The sequence below is a fragment of the Penaeus japonicus genome, unplaced genomic scaffold (genome assembly GCF_977035675.1).
Source record: "Penaeus japonicus unplaced genomic scaffold, GWHDUDI00000001_assembly GWHDUDI00000009, whole genome shotgun sequence".
Taxonomy (NCBI): domain Eukaryota; kingdom Metazoa; phylum Arthropoda; class Malacostraca; order Decapoda; family Penaeidae; genus Penaeus; species Penaeus japonicus.
Window position 1 is genome coordinate 9,181,620 of NW_028234411.1, and position 17,926 is coordinate 9,199,545.

The window sequence follows — 17,926 nt, forward strand, 5'->3', positions numbered from 1 at the left end:
TCAGTCATAAACATAGGTTTCCTTCCTCTTCCTTATCTTCATTGTAGATGTTTATGTTTCGAATTCATTCATGATAGCACATAAATATGAAAAAATAAAGTTGCTTTTTGTCCTCCCATAAAATAGCAATACTTCTATCTCACTGTGTATAAAGAAAATGATGAGCTGATATAGACCACACACTACAATTTTAGTCAACTGGAGAATTGACAGAACTTGTCACATGACACTTTTAAGTCTGTCAATGCAATAAAACAGAAAATATATAAAACAAAAAAGGCTCTAGTTATACAATGAGTGAGTGAAATAGAGTGAGAAAAATCCAAAGTATGTTTTGTGAAGCTGTCTTGTTTAGAAATAAAACCCATCTTGGTGAATGGGCAAGTGAATCTACCCCCCCATCTGCAATGGGTTAATAAGTGCCTCATATGTACTCTTAGCAAGTGATAGGTTATGTTGAAATCATCAACATTGTATTGAACCTGCACTTGAAAAAAAGAATAAAACCTCACTCCCTTATAAAATTTTAATAATGTGAACTTAAAGGTAAGGATTCTGTGAGGATGAGTTACTCGTTGGTATTGTGTAATTGTGTATGCAATTTGCAATTCAGCATTTACATACTTTCAAATCACTCTTTACCTTTTTTGGTCATATTTCACCATCGATGCTTTGTACAATTTATTATAGGGCTGCTATATTGAAAAATAAATATTGAGGGTGAAAATGAAGAAAAGCACTGGTCTCAGTCTGACTGAAAATTATTGATAATTTCACCAGTGTTTCAAATGCTATAGAGAAACACTGCTATGTATCTGTTTGTCAGATAGGCTAACCTTTTCTTTCTTAACCCATTGCCAACAGGGCGCCTAATGACCTAACTGGTCATCAAGGAGGGTGGTCTACGACACTAGCAGCACCGGTTAAAATTAGAGGACGGGGAAAGGGTTTTTCTCTGTCCTCCAGGTAGCGCAGACTAGCCCAAACAATATTTTTCCATAAGTACATCATAAAATGCGAGTTTAGGCTGACTTTGGAACCCTGCAGCTCTAGAGCTAGCGCCATTACAGCCGTAATACTTTATGACTGTGTGCGTGCTTCAACTGTGAGCTGATCCCAATGTTGCATCATGCACACATTGACACCCGTCTCTTAGGCCTAATCGGTGCCGACATGTATGTCTTGACACCCGTCTCTTAGGCCTAATCGGTGCCGACATGTATGTCTTGACACCCGTACGCAATGGGTTAAATTTGAAGATAGATTTAATCTATCTGTTCGCCAAAGTCGTAAAAGCTTCCCGATACCAAAGGTTATATAAATTAAACATGGCATCATTTACAAATTTATTACAAATCCTAAATATTCTCTTAATAGCACAACTAATTACATGACTGGCTGCCTGCCACACCTATTATCCTGAATATCATGGATATCTCCCTTTTTGCTGTATCATAGAAGTGCACAACAAAATACTAGTCACACATAAAACCTAAATGGATGTCTCTTAAACAAATCAGTATGATGTTCCTGCTTGATGATAATGTACACTACACATGGTTACTTCATGTACTGCATGGGGTCATGAAAATCTTGCATTATGAAAGGAGGAAGAGGGTTGCAATAAAATAAAGGCATCTTTAAGGTACACAAACAGAAATGCTGATGTCCTGAGAAGTTAGAGGATATGTAAATTCTTATTTGTGCTTTATAATACTTCTTTACACATCAGTTGTATAAAGCAAACTTCATTCACAATATAATTATGTCTAAGTGGATTTTTTTTTTTTTATCACATAAAAAGAACACTTTACTTTAAAAAGCTTGGTAATCATAATCACTTTCAACCATATGATCATTACTTAATCAATGGAGGAGTGCTCTGTATAGGAAAACACTTATGCATGCCTGGAGAAATATAAAGTTGGGCATTTTGATTGACTTCAGCTCAAAAATTACAAAATGACTAATCTGAGGCTGGGTAGTTATACAGGCAAAGAATTTGCATGTTCTCGCACAGTCTTCAGATAGTTCAAAATATATGCCTATATTTTGCCAAGCTAAAATTTCTGATCTTTCTAAATACAGCTGATCTTGAAAGAGTTAAACCATCATTTCAAATGTGATTATTAGGTAACAGTATATCAGTGACAAACAGGTTACAAAAATATGTTTTGAAGTTTCTGGCAAACATGGGAGTAAATACGTTTGGGCACAAGGGGATATTTTCTGTGTTTGCGTTTACACGATTAAACTTTTTAATCAACCATCATCTAAGAATTACAAACAGTACTCACTATACATTTACAAATAAATTAATAATAAGCTTCTCAGGAATGAATCAGCAACAATAAATTTCATCACAACAAATTAAGAATGATCAAGGAATGTCTGCAGTGGTGTGGAACAATTACTGTGAGTATAGATAGATAAGAGATAATTTTATTGATAAATGTGAATTCTTGAAACATCCAGTTACATTATCTATCAAATGGCAGCTTCAGCACATGTCAATCATGATAATGTGATGAAATATCTACAAAAATGACCTCTATGAAAACTTTTGCACAGCACACCTTTTACAACTTATCTAATTAAAATGGCAATAGCAAAACAATTATAATACAGATGATTTATTCTTTTAATAGTGTAACTCAATATTCTCACACATATTGACTACTGTAAATGCTGCGTGTAGCCAAATGACAGATGCTAAATTACGATGAGGCACCAGATTGCAATGACCTAGTGAGATTCTTTATTACATAGGCATGTGAAATCATAGCTAAGCAGATCAAGGTTTTAATGTTCTTTGTATATTAAATGCAGTAACATTTTTATAATAATAAAAAAGAAAAATATAGGTTTGAGTCTTACATTACCTGTCAGAAATCTGTCTGCATATAATTTTTATTTAGAACAATTTACAGATGTGTTGAATTAGTGTATATGAAATACACACCACAGGATATCTATCCTACAAAAAATTTGTGAGTAAATTATGCATATATACGACCCATTGACCCTGCCATATCACACAAGCAACTTGAACTGCAGAAAAAATATTTTAATGTACACTCATAATGTCAATAAATAAGGTACTGAGAAGCATAATAATTACACTGAAGGCCAATTGCAAATATTTCACCAATTCATCTGTCAAAAAGAGCACATGCATACCTCCATATAAACTATAAATGTATGCATGACAAAATAGTAAGCAAAAAAGTATATGCAGCATATCTGTGTACATGAACATGTACATTTGGTAAACATTTATATACAACAGCATTAACCATGTGTTTCTCAAAATATGTTAGTGAGTGTGAATGTATGTATGTATTTTGTTTGCAAGTGCTATCTGTCACTGCCTTGGAAGATGGAACTGTTCTGCTATCACAGTTTATTGATATATGACTAAAAGCTGAATGTTCCCTATAGTTTAAGAACATTAACAATTCTTGGCTGGAATTTGAAGTCACCACTCAAGAGGTGGAAGACACCCGAGATCTGCTCTTACGCCGATTGATAGTGGAAAAGTCAACAAAAGCAGCGTCTGGCTTTCGTTACTTCTCCTTAGCATATAGAGCCTATAAAGTATTTCAAATTCTTCATTAACATACCATGACACTTTTGTTTGTACAGTTTACACTTAGAAAAATCTTCAAACTATGCAAACCATCAACAGTATTTATGAACACGAAGATCTGTACATAAAACCCAGCACTGTCTCTGTAAATATACTGTCAAATATTAACAAATATATTTTTTTTTTACAAATTGCACAATATACTCGAGCATTCAAATTACAGGATTTCCAAAAGTCTCATCTCTTTTTGGTTTCAGCATTTTCATAAGTTAGAATGGTGATTCTTTCCTAATAAACATTACAATTATCACATGTTTATTTTATAAATATAATAATTATCCATAATTACATTTTACTAAGTTTTCAAACACAAATCTTAGTTCCATGATACACATTTTTTTTTTTTTTGTCTATTTTTCTTCTTGTATTTGTCTAAACATAATTCTTCATACACATTCTTTCATATATGAAATCAGATACTGATTCTGGTCTTATTAATCATTTTCTATTTATTCTACTGCAAAGCCACAGGTTTCCTCCACAGCTTGGGTTAGTTTCTCAAGCATCTTGCTGTACGACTCGTATGGAGGTATGTCTATGCGGTTGAAGCAAGTGTGAGCCTTGGGCAAGTTCTCTGCAAGGTGAAATATAAGGATGTAGTTAATCATATAATAATCATATAATCTTGTCTCATGAGATTTTATGTTACTTAGCAAACAAAACTAAAAAGGCTACCAAAATCTTTTACAAAGTATATGTTTATATAATTTATATTTAACAATTGATCTCATACATACATAAATACATACATGTTACATACATACACATATAGATACATGTACATATATGGCCATACCTGTAGGAGCTTCAATCTGATGGATGGTGAAGAGCCTCGGTCCTGCAGCTCCAGTGGAACCTTGAAGGGCCTTGAATCCTTGCAAGGGAACACGAGATGATCCTGTCACAAACTGAAGCAGTCTTGCTCTCATTTCCTCGGAGTACGAGTCAACAATCTGCCAGAACCAGCCTACTACAGGCGTTTCAGGTGTGCAGTGCTAAAAAAGATAAATGAGGAGTTTCTTAAAATGAGATTATGAAAAAAGTAAGTAATATATGAAAACATTCATGTCAGGTTATATGGTTATCCGCTTGCATGCATTATGCTAATCTTTGATGCAGTTGTGCAGACTTAAGTGCAATGATTAGTTACTTCAGTTTCATTAACAGTAGTACATACCTTTAACCTTGTATTGGCTTTCCAATCGTCAATATCAATTTTGCCTAATCCACCAATTATCAGCTCTAATTCCCTTTCATCAAATGGTTTCAGTAGATGTTGTGGTACGACTTCTGTGAAGCCCTTCTGCAAAGCTGCAAACTGCTGCTCAATACCCTAGAATCGTAACAAAAAAAATTAGAAAAAGTTACTTATAAGATGATACATAGTCTGCCAGGATAATCACTTTATTTTTAAAAGTCAGGCATATGTAAAAGTAACATGAACATTATATTTCACTTACAAATACTTAATGTATCATCTTTAGAGGTGCTTGGTGAACAGAAAACTTACCTGCATAAATCGGTAAGTAACATATAGCCTGACGTATTCTTTCTTATTATCTTCAGTAACTGCAACATTACTGCCTCCAGGCTTAAGTTCCCTCATCTGAATGACCCCAAATGAGTCGTGTTCAACAGTGAACGTGGTATCAATGACATCGGAAATGTCATTCTCCCTGAAAGAAAGAATAAATAAATAAAATGTATGTGCTTCACACATATACAATAAAGAAATTTAATACTAAATTGAGACTTTTCTCTATTTCACTACCAGATATATATCAACAAAATTGGTCCCAAGAATTCAACTAAACTAAATCTTTAAAAAATAATAATTCAATGAACAAAGAATAAATGTCAATCAATCAAACAATTTTGTAGTTCTTACAGCATCCAGTTGAGCGAGCGGTGGAGTTCTGGATCAACAGCCTCTATATCATCTAGAACTATGAGTTTGTTGAGCAACATCTTGTAGAATGGCATGGAGAACCCACCATCTATGTAGTGCCCATGGAAAACTGCCATTCCTATCACTCGACCCACAAAGTGAAAATATGACAGATGCTCCTAAAAGACGAAACAAAAACATTTGGGGTTATAATGCTCTCAGAAAAATATTCATGTTAATATTCCAGATAAGTGTCTACCAAACAAATGAGCCAGATATAGTTTTAATCCATTATCAAGTTATTAATGATTGCAAAACAATTTAATGAAATACCTCATTTCCAAACAACCAAAAAGGACTATTTTCATATACTATTACAACATGACAATTAATTAGGTATACTCACTGGATTCACACTTGAGTCAGCATTGATCTGAAGTGTGTAAATGTCATCCCTGGAATACTGGAAAAGTCCATAGTATGGATTGAGCATTTCATGGGACAACAGGTACAACCATTCTCGAGCAACTCCACCATAATCAAGTCCTTCTTCACCTTTGAACTTCACCATTAATCTTTTTCGCAAATCTTTTGGCCGCATCTTCATGATCTGTCTATAAGATTCCTCAAAGATTTCACCACGTGGGATGTCCAAACGACAGTGTCCACTCTGTGGCTGGAGGCACTGTAGTTCTGCCCGTAACACCTTCATCTTTGCCACTAAATCTCTCTTGTATTTTGGGAGACAATCACCTTCTAGGTCTATCACAGCTGGATCCTTTGATCCAGGAGTATTATTGTTACTACTTATTTGTAAGTTTGTGCTGTTGTTCTGCAACACCACAGGGTTACTAGTGTTACTGGTATTAACAGTAGTGTTCATACTACTATTTAAACTACTGTTTAAACCACCTCCTTCACTTATATTACTAGTATTACTAACACTTGTAGGCACAACACTTGTTGAAACTTGAGTACCATTGATAAGTGAATTATTGTGTTCTTCAGTACTAGGCAAAGCACTTGAAATAGCGTCCATTGCTGTGTTGGCTTCTGGAGAGGGCCCTCTACTTCTGGATGAGCTATTTCTTCTACTGTTAGAGGAACTATTACTTCTATTATTTGGGACACTAGTGGAAGAGACTGGAGGACTCTCAGTTTGTGAACTAATTCTGGGATCACTGCCACTTCCACTTTCAATTATACTAGAACGATTGCTCCCTTCACTGCGATTCCTGGAAAACAAACGTAAAAAAACACTATCAGAAAATGGACAATTACCAGTTTCTAATACTCAACAGATTCTGCAATTTTCAAAATAAAATGGTGTTCTTACATCACTACTCACCTGAGTATATTATTGAGAATATGACTGTTAGAAAGCCTGGGATCTGTGAACTGTGTCGTTCGATTGCTGTGGTCTAGGAAATATGGCCGGCCACTTGGAGTATGTCTGAGTTCCCATCCTCTCGGGAGTGGTTCCAATTCATCAATATTTATATCTCCTAAATCTCGAGGTACTCTTGGATCATGCCACGTGGAAGTACCAGTGTGGATGTTGTAGTAGTACACCTGACCTTGCTGTGTTGTTCTCATTTCTGGGAAAATATACAAGAAAATCATTTAACATATATCATACAACACTGAATAGTAACAGGAAAAAGGCTGATTTGGATTAACAAGGCCCCTAAAATTGTTTTTGTAATCTTACTGTGCACGTGCGTGTATCAAAATCTACATTTCATTTTTCTCATCTGTCAATTTTCTCTATGACATTCAATTCCAAACATCAACATAATATATAAAATGGTTCCATTAGCACTTACTTACCAAAGAGTTGATCAGAAGGCCTACCTAACTTCACCTCATTATCCCATTTCTTGAACATTTTGGAAAAAAATGTTTTTAATTCTACTACTATTACTATGCTACAGACACTTTTATTGTTATCATTATCAATATATGATTGATAATAATAATAACAGTAAAACATTTTCTATTTTTAATCCCAAATACTAAAAGAATGCGGTAAGCAGGGGGGGATCAGGTTGGCCTCCTAATGAACTCCTTGGTGACTAAGTTCTTGTGGAACCATCTATGTGCAAAATTAGAATAAATATAAAGTAATTCAATAAAAAACACTGGACATTGCATGTTTACATGCACTCCCAGTGTTAAGGGGATATGTGACTACAAAATGGTACTGCTTAAAAATTTGGAAACAAAACCAAATCTATGGCCTACTTTTCTGGGAAGTGTAACTGTTAACACTACATTTCAGAGCCAAGTAACTGTTACTCAAATCAAGTAGGAGTTTTAAGATAAATAACTAGAACACTGGAAATAGGAACCTACCAAAACCATCAGGAAGATCAAGGGGCTGATGAAGCTGGTTGCGTGAGAGGTAGTTACGGTGGCGAGCAGATCGTCTTCTAACTGAATCTGGGTTCCGTCGAGATTCTCCTGTATCTCTTTGGCTTACACGCTCTACACTTTCAGCTCGGCTCCTTCTGTGTTCTCTAGGGTCTCTGCATTTCAGATATAAATCAAGTTGAGTTAACAATTCAAGATCTTGAACTAAATTTTTATTTCCTTTTGAACAAAAATATTTTAAAAAATACATCTATTCCTTAAGAGGTGAATTATCTTTGGTGAAAATATTAAGGTAATTTCAGCATGATATTTTCCCTTGATTACTAGATACATTCATCACTTTTCAATGATTACTAGATACATTCATCACTTTTCAGAGCTAATGATAACAGAATTTAAAGGGACCATCATCCCACAGGGGGAAGAGGTTCACCTGGTTCCTATGAATCTTACAGCCCCACTCCTATTATTACCTGCTCTATAATAGGGACAAAAGTGACATTATGTATAACTCCCAAATTGCTCGTCTCCACTGTACCTGGTGTCCAAATGGCTTGTATGGTATATAATCATGACATTATAATATGTCTAAAACATGTCAAAATATTACAGATAAATAAAATAGTATAAAAGACCTATCAAGATTATAATGAAAAAGTAAATCACAAAAAAAAATATATAATTTGATTATTTTAGCATTGATATACTTAAAAATTGGCTTGAATGAGACCTCCAGCTAATATATTTTTCTAGACATTGGTTGCACACCTGATGCATTTTTGATGAATATATCACATATACTGATTTTTTTTTAGAAAAAAAAAGTAAAAAGTAAAATGTGGGTTTCCTGAATTAATATTTTTGCAATTCTTTAGTATACTAAAAACATAAAGACTGGCTTTATTGTTACAAAATAAATTTTTACAATTAGCATTAGGTTTTTCTAATAATCAATATTGAAAAAAGTAACTTTTTGCTTATTCCTAGCTTCTGCACAATTGGTACATTCCCATATCTTGACTGCTCAACTGATTGCATCAAAATGCAAAGGCAATGTATTTCTGTTATTTTTTCTATATTCACATGGTCCTTGGCAATTACTAAGGAAATGTTCCAAAACCTATAAAATTTTACCAAAGGTGAGCTCAGCCCCATTAGGGACAACTCAGAACACTTTATACCAAAAGAATTGCAATTCAATAATCTCATACCCTACCAAGTCTCATTTCATGATCTTGAATGTTATTTTTTAATTTTTATTATATATGAAACATTGAAATGCCTATTTCAGTGTATTATGGGATAGTCCCCTAAGAAATAGCATAAATAGATTATGTAATAATTAGTAAATATATACATATATAATCCCTACCATTATATTCATAAGTTCATTATAAGTATCTCATTCCTTTCACATAATTTTTTATTACCTTCTGACAGGTGTTCCTTCTTGTGGCACATCAGAAGAAGTAGTATTGGGATTACTGAGCACAATGTTTCCTCCTGCTGGTGACGTAGTCGTACTTGCAATTGTTGTGGAAGAAGTGGAGTGTCGACTCGGAGAGGCAACCCCACTGGTGTCAGCCGGCCTGCAACACGCGGCACTGTGTCGTGAGGTCGGTGCTGGTTCACACCAGGAAGATGAAGAGGGTCCAGTGCAAGGAGAACCGAAGGCAGAGTAGGGAGGACAAACCTCATGACAGTCCATTGAGTAAGAGGGAGGAGCCGAGGGTACAGTGGTTGGATTGGAAAAATAAGGACCATAAACCTCATTAGAACCTACAGTGCAATTGGGAGGGGGTGAAGAAGCAGATGAGGAGCAGGCCTGAACTGGTACTCTACCACAATTAGGAGAAGCAGAGGATGAGGATGTGTGTCTCTGACTAGATACTCTGCTACATCTAGGAGTACCATTAGACACACAAGGTTGACTAGTACCTCTGGAACAGCTGGGGGAAGCAGAGGATGAGGTACGGGGTTGACTAGAACCTCTACCACAACTAGGGGAAGCAGAGGTTGATGGATAAGGCTGACTAGAACCTCTGGGACAGTTGGGGGAGTCAGAGGATGAGGAGGGGCAATCAGAAGAACAGGAGGATGAGTTGCAGGCCTTTGGGGCAACACAGGAGAATACAGATGAGAGGAAGACATAGATGGCACATGGACACACGAACGTCTTGTCACGCCGCCTGCGCTCCACTCTGTAAGAAGCCAATTGGGAAGACCAATCATGTTTGTCTTTCACAATATTCTGCCTCTCACAATGTTAGGAGCCCTGTGACATGCAGATCTCTTGAATAAGTACACCAAATACAGGTATCGAATGAGCTGAAATTTGACTTTCAGTATTCATGCAGAATTTTATACACAAGCCTTAATTATGAAGAATATAAAAGTAAAAGTATTATTATTTATGCTATCAAAAATTATGCTTCAAGTATGAGAAACAAGGAATTACAGCTGATCCAGCTCTGAATTTTATGGCACACATTGCAATTCTCTCACTTTATTAATCAATTATTTACATTTGCCTCGCTTTAATTTTTTCTATGTCCATGTACCATTTTAAAGAACTGAAAAACAAACAAAGACAGAATAAAGGAGTGCAAGCCAGAGAAAAAAATAAATACCAAAAGGGTGCTGAAGGTAGGAAAGAAAGAATGAAATAAAAAGGAAATCATTCCCTATGCACAGGCATCTTCCCAGTTTTTTTTTTTGTTTTTTTTTGACAGCTTACCAAGAAGCTGTGTTTAAACTTACTGATTCTGGAGGACACAGCATCAGTGCCTCCAAAGATATTCAGGATAAGCAGGTCGTGGGGGTTGGTAAAGGGCGATGTAATCCCATTGCACAAATGGTGGCTTAAAATCAAAATAAATGAGCACTGCATACAATGGTGAACATGAATCAACATTTCCCTGAGGTCTCCATATAGTGGAACTGATTTTTATAATTACATGGTTTTAGTTTTTGCAGCAGTATACAAATCCTCTGATCATACAACAGACAGTATCCTATTCGTTAATAATTGCAAAGTATAAAATGTTAAGTCTTTTAGCCTATGTTCTTCTATGCAATAGAAGAAAAAGTATTTGTTTCTTTGCCATACAAGACGTCCTTAATTTTTTGTTTTCATGACTGAAACACTGGGAATACAACAACACATAATCAAAGAGTAATTTTTTCTTCTAATATATAAAATCCATCTCTAATGTACCTTTGAGGACAATTTTTTTTTCTATATATCACATTAGTTTAAAAAAGAGATCACAGTAGCATTAGTCTTTCAAATAACTACAACCATCCCTTCACTCTAAGAAACAAATCATAAGTAAACCGAAAAACAAAACACAAAAAAAGCAATAGCACTGGAAAAAAAATCATTGCAATTTCACGAGTAGCATGTGAGAGTTGTGTGCTTTTGCAAAATGTTGACAACAAGGGAAGGTGATCTTATGGTTATTTCCTCCCTATCCAGTATGCATGGATATAGCAAAAATGTTCTGATCTTACTCTGATGCATGTTATCTGATTGAGGTAAGTCTAAATTTACAATGTATACAAAACAGAACAAGTCATTTTGTGTGGGTGTGGGTGTGGGTGTGGGTGTGGGTGTGGGTGTGGGTGTGGGTGTGGGTATGAGTGTGTGTAAGATATTTGTAACTAAATTTATATGCATTTGCATGTTGTTGTTTTTCAAGTTAAGCTTATATAAATCCGTGTGTATGTGTGCCTATTTATCATCTGTCTGCGTGTCAATGCTTGTATGTGTGTCTCAGAAAGACTACGTACATGATGTGAGCTGGGAGCGTGGGCCTTTCCCAAGTGGTAGTGCGGTCATGATGGTTCACGTAGTACAAGCGACCAGTCGTCGTTCTTCGCTCTTCCCAACCCTGAAATCAGACGAAATGAATAACAAACCTAACAAACAAATGAAACCCAAACACCGTCATAATTCCATCTCCCTCCAAAAGTCTCGCTGACGGCCTCCGCCAGCCACAACCCTACCTCCGGCAGGTCATCAGGTGAGGAGAGGTTCCCAAGAGTGTCAACCACAGCGTTGTGAGAGCCCGTGCCTCGGCCGTCCCGGGACATGAGCGACACCACGATCTGGCCGCGGACGGGCTCGCAGTCATCGTGGCCCGCCCGTGTCAGGTCCAGCCGCTGGTCTGAGGAGCGACAACACCAGTTAGAATTTATTCAGACAGAATACAGATATCCACATACATATATGAATGCATAAATCAATCAATCAATCTATCTATCTATCTTTATATATATATATATATATATATATATATATATATATATATATATATATATATACACACACACACATATTTGCAGCTGGTGAAAAGCCTTGTTGGTACCATTCCTACGCAGGAGGAAGGACCGAAAAGTCCGCCCGTCAGATACTTACAACCTGTATCCTTGAGTCTGTGTATCGCCGAGGACACGATGCGGACGCAGCCGAGGAAGCCGCTGCCCGCCTTCTTGTGGATCTTGCGGCGGTTCCACACGCTGATGGTGATGCCGTCTCCTTTGCCCACGTACCTGCCGGGGAGAAGGGACAAGCTCGTTATTCCCGTCGGAGCAGTTGCTTGGTATACATGTGGTGATGCCTTCAGGGTTGGCGCCATTTTGACCCACCTTCATCAATAAAATCATTTTGACCCACCTTCATCAATAAAAACATTTTGACCCAACCTTCATCAATAAAAACATTTTGACCCATCTTCATCAATAAAACCCACTTGAAAGAAAAACACTAATTTTATCTCTCCCGTTTTTTATACATTCAGTTACATAGTTTTTAGTGACGTGAAAGCCGATATTACAGACAATTATTACTCATACATACATATTATCATTCTTCCATATAAGCAGCAAAATAGCTTTCATAAATCACAGATATTCATCACTTCGCTCTACTGATTTGGAAACAAAATCAAGCATTGCAGACAACAACAGCTTGATTACCTTTAACACCTCAACACACACACATTTTCATATCTTACCCACGTTTCATCTTGTATAGTAAAGCTTTTCCTTTTATGTACCGTAATATAATTTTATAACTTACATATTAATGATGATCATTAATATGACTAAACGGCCACTTATATTGAGACGTGTTCGACTCACAGTTGCAACGAGGGGGTAGAGGAGAAACCGGCAAAGAACGATTATTCTCGTTCCTTGCAAGTGTGTAAATGTATCCTTTTACAAATATATCCCTCTATTTGGTATACACGTTTACATGTCATTTGTTCCTAAGATATATTTCGAAGAAGATATTTCTTCTTATTGTCGATTCCTTTGAGGTGCTGATTCCGACTATCAATTGACTTCCAGGATGTTGCTAAAGGGGACCTTATCAATGCGATTTATATTTCGTCATGGTGCAAACAGTGCGTGAACCCTTCATCATCAAGGTTCGACTTCACTGAAACACAATTCATCAAAATCTCGGTCGTAAATACAACTGTATTCCTCATTATCACTTTTCTACAAGTGTTCCCCTTCCACTTTGTGAGGAGTAATGCCTACAGGAGTTCACTTGAGCGCAACTCCCTAGCCTTCGCTCCTCGCATCTGGCAAGTCCCCTCAAATTAAGCTCCAAGACGTGCCGCGAGGTCGGGGCGAGTACTCCAAGTGCCAACCCGGTGCCACTCCTACTTAGCCAGGTGTCATGGCGCTAATAACAAACTTGTTCCCGAGATAGGATTCACAGACATCTTCCGTGATGCGGCCTAGGTCATTCAGCTCAAGTAACTCGGGCACCGTGACCAGGAGCACGGCCTCTGACACGGCGCACAAAAGACGTATCAATATCACCAGAGAGGATTCCAGCAGCCAGGCAGGGACTGCTGTACTCGTTTCAAAAGCTTCCCCGTGAACTTACAATATCGGTATTTATGTCTGGTCCAGCTGTAGATAATAAAATCAACTGATAACTCCTTTTGCCCTCCGAATACGAGAACAATCTTCGCTTCCATGAAACCAATAAGCCCTACTCCATCTTTCCTTCCATCCTTCCACTCCTGGGAATTGGATTTCGACCGATCACGTAACACATGCTGGACAAATAACCCTAACCGGACGACGCACATTTCCTCTCCATTTCTCGGTAGCCTTTGTGATTTCTCCGCTCCCTCGTCTCTTGAGTGTGAACCGAGCTTCCTTTGCCCCCCCCCCCCTACCCCTACTCCTCCTCCCTCCCTCCCTCGGCGTGTATCCTTCGCGTCCTTATTCTAGCGCTGTACTCGTTCTGTGCTGCAGCCAAAAATGTCCGTTTCACTGACGTGCTGTTAATGAATGCCCATCCCGAGCAGCGCGGGGAGCGGCGGGTCCCAGTTCAGGAGCGGGCCCTTTGTCCTATTCCATTTATGTCAGGGTCAGCGGTGGATAATAATCAGGCGCAGCACTTGGATAAATCGCCCGATTCTAGGTTTACCTCCGTTTCTAAAGAGAAAAGTAAACCTCGAGTGTCATGAAAAAAAAGCATGACCTAAAAGCAATCACATGGAAATTGTTACCTTATTAGGTTAGAATACTGAGTGTTACTAACTAGCACATTCTTTTCATATCTTGCTTTCGAGCACGAAATATTTCAGGAATACCTGTATAATGTATAAAAAAAACACACAAAAAATATAAACAATGTCATTTCCATCATACAAAAACATATATTTGTGTTTGTTTGTCAACTAGCATCGGTATGTACGTATCTTTCCATACATGCAAGTAGGTGTAGTGTGAGCACCAATTTTGATCGTCCCTTAAGCATGAGAAAGTCTACCTTGTGTAACTGACACAAAAGCCCGTGCGAAAACCGCGAAAGCATCGCCCACCGACATCCCAGCCCGACAAGCAACGCATCGCTCACTTGCATGGCGCGCCGCCGAGTCCCTCGCGAAGGACACCGCCGAGGCGAGGCGAGGTCGGCGCCGTCGTTGGCATGAGGAGGTGCCACGGAGGAGCGCATTCCTCTTCCACCTTTCCGCACTCACCTTCGTTGCTGGAAAGTGACAATGGCTTCTGTCATCACGGCGAATGTCCCGTCTACGTCCTGTTTGCAATTCCCCGAGGCTTTTGTGTACATACAATGTCCGCTTTTTTTCTCATCATTACTTGTTCCACACTGCGCGTATTGACAATATTCCAGTTAATTATCACGTCGTACGGTGTGCAGTCAGAATTTTGATAATTAATTGATACTCTATATTATCTCGTAAATTCACATTCCTTGTCAAAAAACGACAAATTCTTGAGCTAAATGCCCTATCCTACCGCTACTAGTTTTGTTCTCTTCCTCATCACAAAATATAGACACGATACGAGTGACATAATAATCAAAGACGGTGACATGAAAAAAAAAAATGATGATACCACGTGGACAATTTCTCGAGCCCAGGCAGACGTTTCAGTCCATTCATTTACAACAAGATGACCCAGTCAGGTGTCATATCTTACTGAACAAACATTCTGATTCGTGTTTACCTCTCTGTATATTTGTATTGTCGGCAGTGTTTGGTCTGCGCTGGGCCGAATGTAAACAAAAGCTAGCACGTGCCTTCGTAGAAGCTCACCTCCACCCACCCAGACCCTCCCACCACCCGGACACGTGGTCGTCGCGCCTGCAAACGGTCATGCCCAAGATTTTGTGACATATGTCTGAAAGTAGCGGTCTGTTTCTCTCACTCAGCATGGGAGGGGCGAGCGTTGCTGTTCGCCTTTCCCTACAACTCTGCGATTTTACAAGCGCTCAACAAACGAAAGGTAGCATAATTACAACGAACAGCATAAAAAAACGATGACGACGACAAAACAAACAAAAAAAAAACAAAAAAAAACAAAACAAGAATACTGAAGTAATATTCCAACCCACTAAATCGCCGTCCACCGCCACGCCACGCCCGTGCTCCCCCTGCGTGACCAAAGCCCCACAAAAACAGGCAATCGGCTGCAATAAAATGCTCTCACATCGGGAAGCCCATCACCCGGATGCGACTCTCTCTCCTTCCTTCTCGCCGCGAGGGCCGACGCCTTCCAGCCTAGCCTGCCTCGTGGAGACGCCCACCAAATAAGCTGTGTCCATCAACAATCAACTAAGGTGCGCAACACGTAGACTAGCAGATGTGGCACTGTGCCACGCTAAGGTAATGCCGTTATACAGACAAGGGTAAAATCTTGTCTCCGACAGACGTAACTGGGTCTCGCGCTACTTACCCGCCTGCAAGTCAGGGCCGACAACAGTTCCTACTTGGACAACGGTAAACCAGCGCTTAACTTATCATTTCTGTGCAGGACAGCCTTTGTCTGATATAAAAAAAAATCCCCAATCTTTGCAATAAAATTGTATCAACAATAACAATAATGATAACGGTTTGTTTATAAACACGCACACGCACATCGACACCCTCACCCTAAACCCACACACATACGAGCTCGCACGCACTCCCTCACGCACACGCACGCACACACACACACGCGCGCGCGCGCGCGCGCACACACACACACACACACACACACACACACACACACACACACACACACACACACACACACACACACACACACACACACATCCGCATCTACATCCACATCCGCATCTACACCCACACCCACACCCACTAACGTGCGGTAAGGCAAGAAGGTGAACAGAGGACAGGCAAAAATAAATAAGAACAATCCCAGCCATTGCGTCTGAGTGCTTGGAAGGGGCGGGAGGGAAATTCGGGTCACCGCCGCCGACACACGGTCGCCTCGACGGCCTTCCTCACAGGAGCCGAGAAATGCCTTCATGCCCTCCCATGTCGGTCGAGCGGCTTCCCGTCCAGCCCGCACGGAAGGTAGGCAGCCCGCAGGAGGCCGAGGGATGGTTATCGTGCCCCGGACGCCACACGATATTTAGTTAGATAACACGAGCCGTGCCACGATCTCCTCTTGCGCTGCATGCCACTCTTATGTGCAATAATAAGATTATACCAAAAAAAAAAAAGTAAAGACGTGACCTTTTCACTTGCGCTGTCTGATGTTACGCGTCGTTAATAAGGCTGCCTTCATGGAAATCTGCTCCGACTTTCCAAAAACGACTTTCTCGAGAAGGTGAACCAGAAAGACAGTCCATACTATAAATGCTCGCCGTATTAACATAAAGCGGCCGCGCGCGCCTTCGTGTGGAAGTCGCCCCGTGGAATAATATTTGAAATTTCACGGCGACCCGGTCAGCTCCTTCGCGCCTCGCAATCCTCTCGCGTCGGGCGAATACAAGGGGGAGTCTATTGCAGGCCGTCATTAAGGACGAATCGCCTTTGCCTCAACCTCTAGCTTGTGCCCTTACGAGCGAGTCAGCAGGTGGCAAATAGACACAGCCCATCACGCTGTCTTCCTTTTGTGCTTTGTTCTCCTTTCCTATGATATTCCACATCCTGTCTCCTCCTGCAGCATTAGCCATCTTTACATTTTGACAAGAATGCTGCCTCCGACGTTAGGCGAAATCCACACTTTATAGGACTGGGAACATGATCTTATCCGCATCTTGGTGCTGCCGGCGCCCCAAGAAAATCGTACGACGACGACGTTCTCAGCTTCAAATATGTATCCCACCTTTACAAGGACTCTCTGACATTAATGCACAAGGCTGCACTAGACGGCACAGTGCGAAGAACAAGCAAAAAGAAATGCAAGTCTGAGAAAATGGAGAGAAGTCTGGCTCGTGCGGCCGCCAGCCCGGTCAGAACACAATCACCTTCCGCCGCCGTCTCCTGCGGCGGAGTTATCGTTCGGTACTAAAAATTCAACGAGAATCTGCAACCACGATGAAGTACCGTTATAAAATTTGAACAAACATTTCACCGAAGGTTAACCGCCGGGAAAGCAATTCAGAACACCACAGTAAAAATGTCGACAGCGCGCCACACAAAATTGAATGGGTCATGAAGATGCTGAGTAGAAGAGTTTGCAAACAGATTAATGATAAAAATCATACAGCGTATACTCTGGCCTAAACG

General features: G+C 39.4%; 1 protein-coding gene across 2 annotated transcripts in view; it reads right to left on the reverse strand.

Annotated features, from left to right (window-relative positions):
- Window positions 1–1,334: 1,334 nt before the first annotated feature.
- The window catches only part of Smurf (SMAD specific E3 ubiquitin protein ligase), an 80,490-nt gene continuing 63,898 nt past the window's right edge, over window positions 1,335–17,926 (reverse strand). Inside the window, exons 4-15 of one of the 2 annotated variants that reach the window (XM_086539686.1) lie at window positions 12,331–12,464; window positions 11,919–12,079; window positions 11,703–11,803; window positions 9,341–9,499; window positions 7,893–8,065; window positions 6,886–7,135; window positions 5,944–6,772; window positions 5,538–5,716; window positions 5,160–5,325; window positions 4,827–4,982; window positions 4,446–4,644; window positions 1,335–4,223 (exon numbers count right to left, since the gene is read on the reverse strand). In XM_086539686.1, the coding sequence (XP_086395812.1) occupies window positions 4,099–4,223; window positions 4,446–4,644; window positions 4,827–4,982; window positions 5,160–5,325; window positions 5,538–5,716; window positions 5,944–6,772; window positions 6,886–7,135; window positions 7,893–8,065; window positions 9,341–9,499; window positions 11,703–11,803; window positions 11,919–12,079; window positions 12,331–12,464 (2,632 nt within the window). In that variant the 3' untranslated portion in view covers window positions 1,335–4,098. Of the gene's footprint in view, window positions 4,224–4,445; window positions 4,645–4,826; window positions 4,983–5,159; window positions 5,326–5,537; window positions 5,717–5,943; window positions 6,773–6,885; window positions 7,136–7,892; window positions 8,066–9,340; window positions 10,112–11,702; window positions 11,804–11,918; window positions 12,080–12,330; window positions 12,465–17,926 lie in introns of both variants that reach the window. The other variant, XM_086539685.1, reaches the window with a different exon arrangement.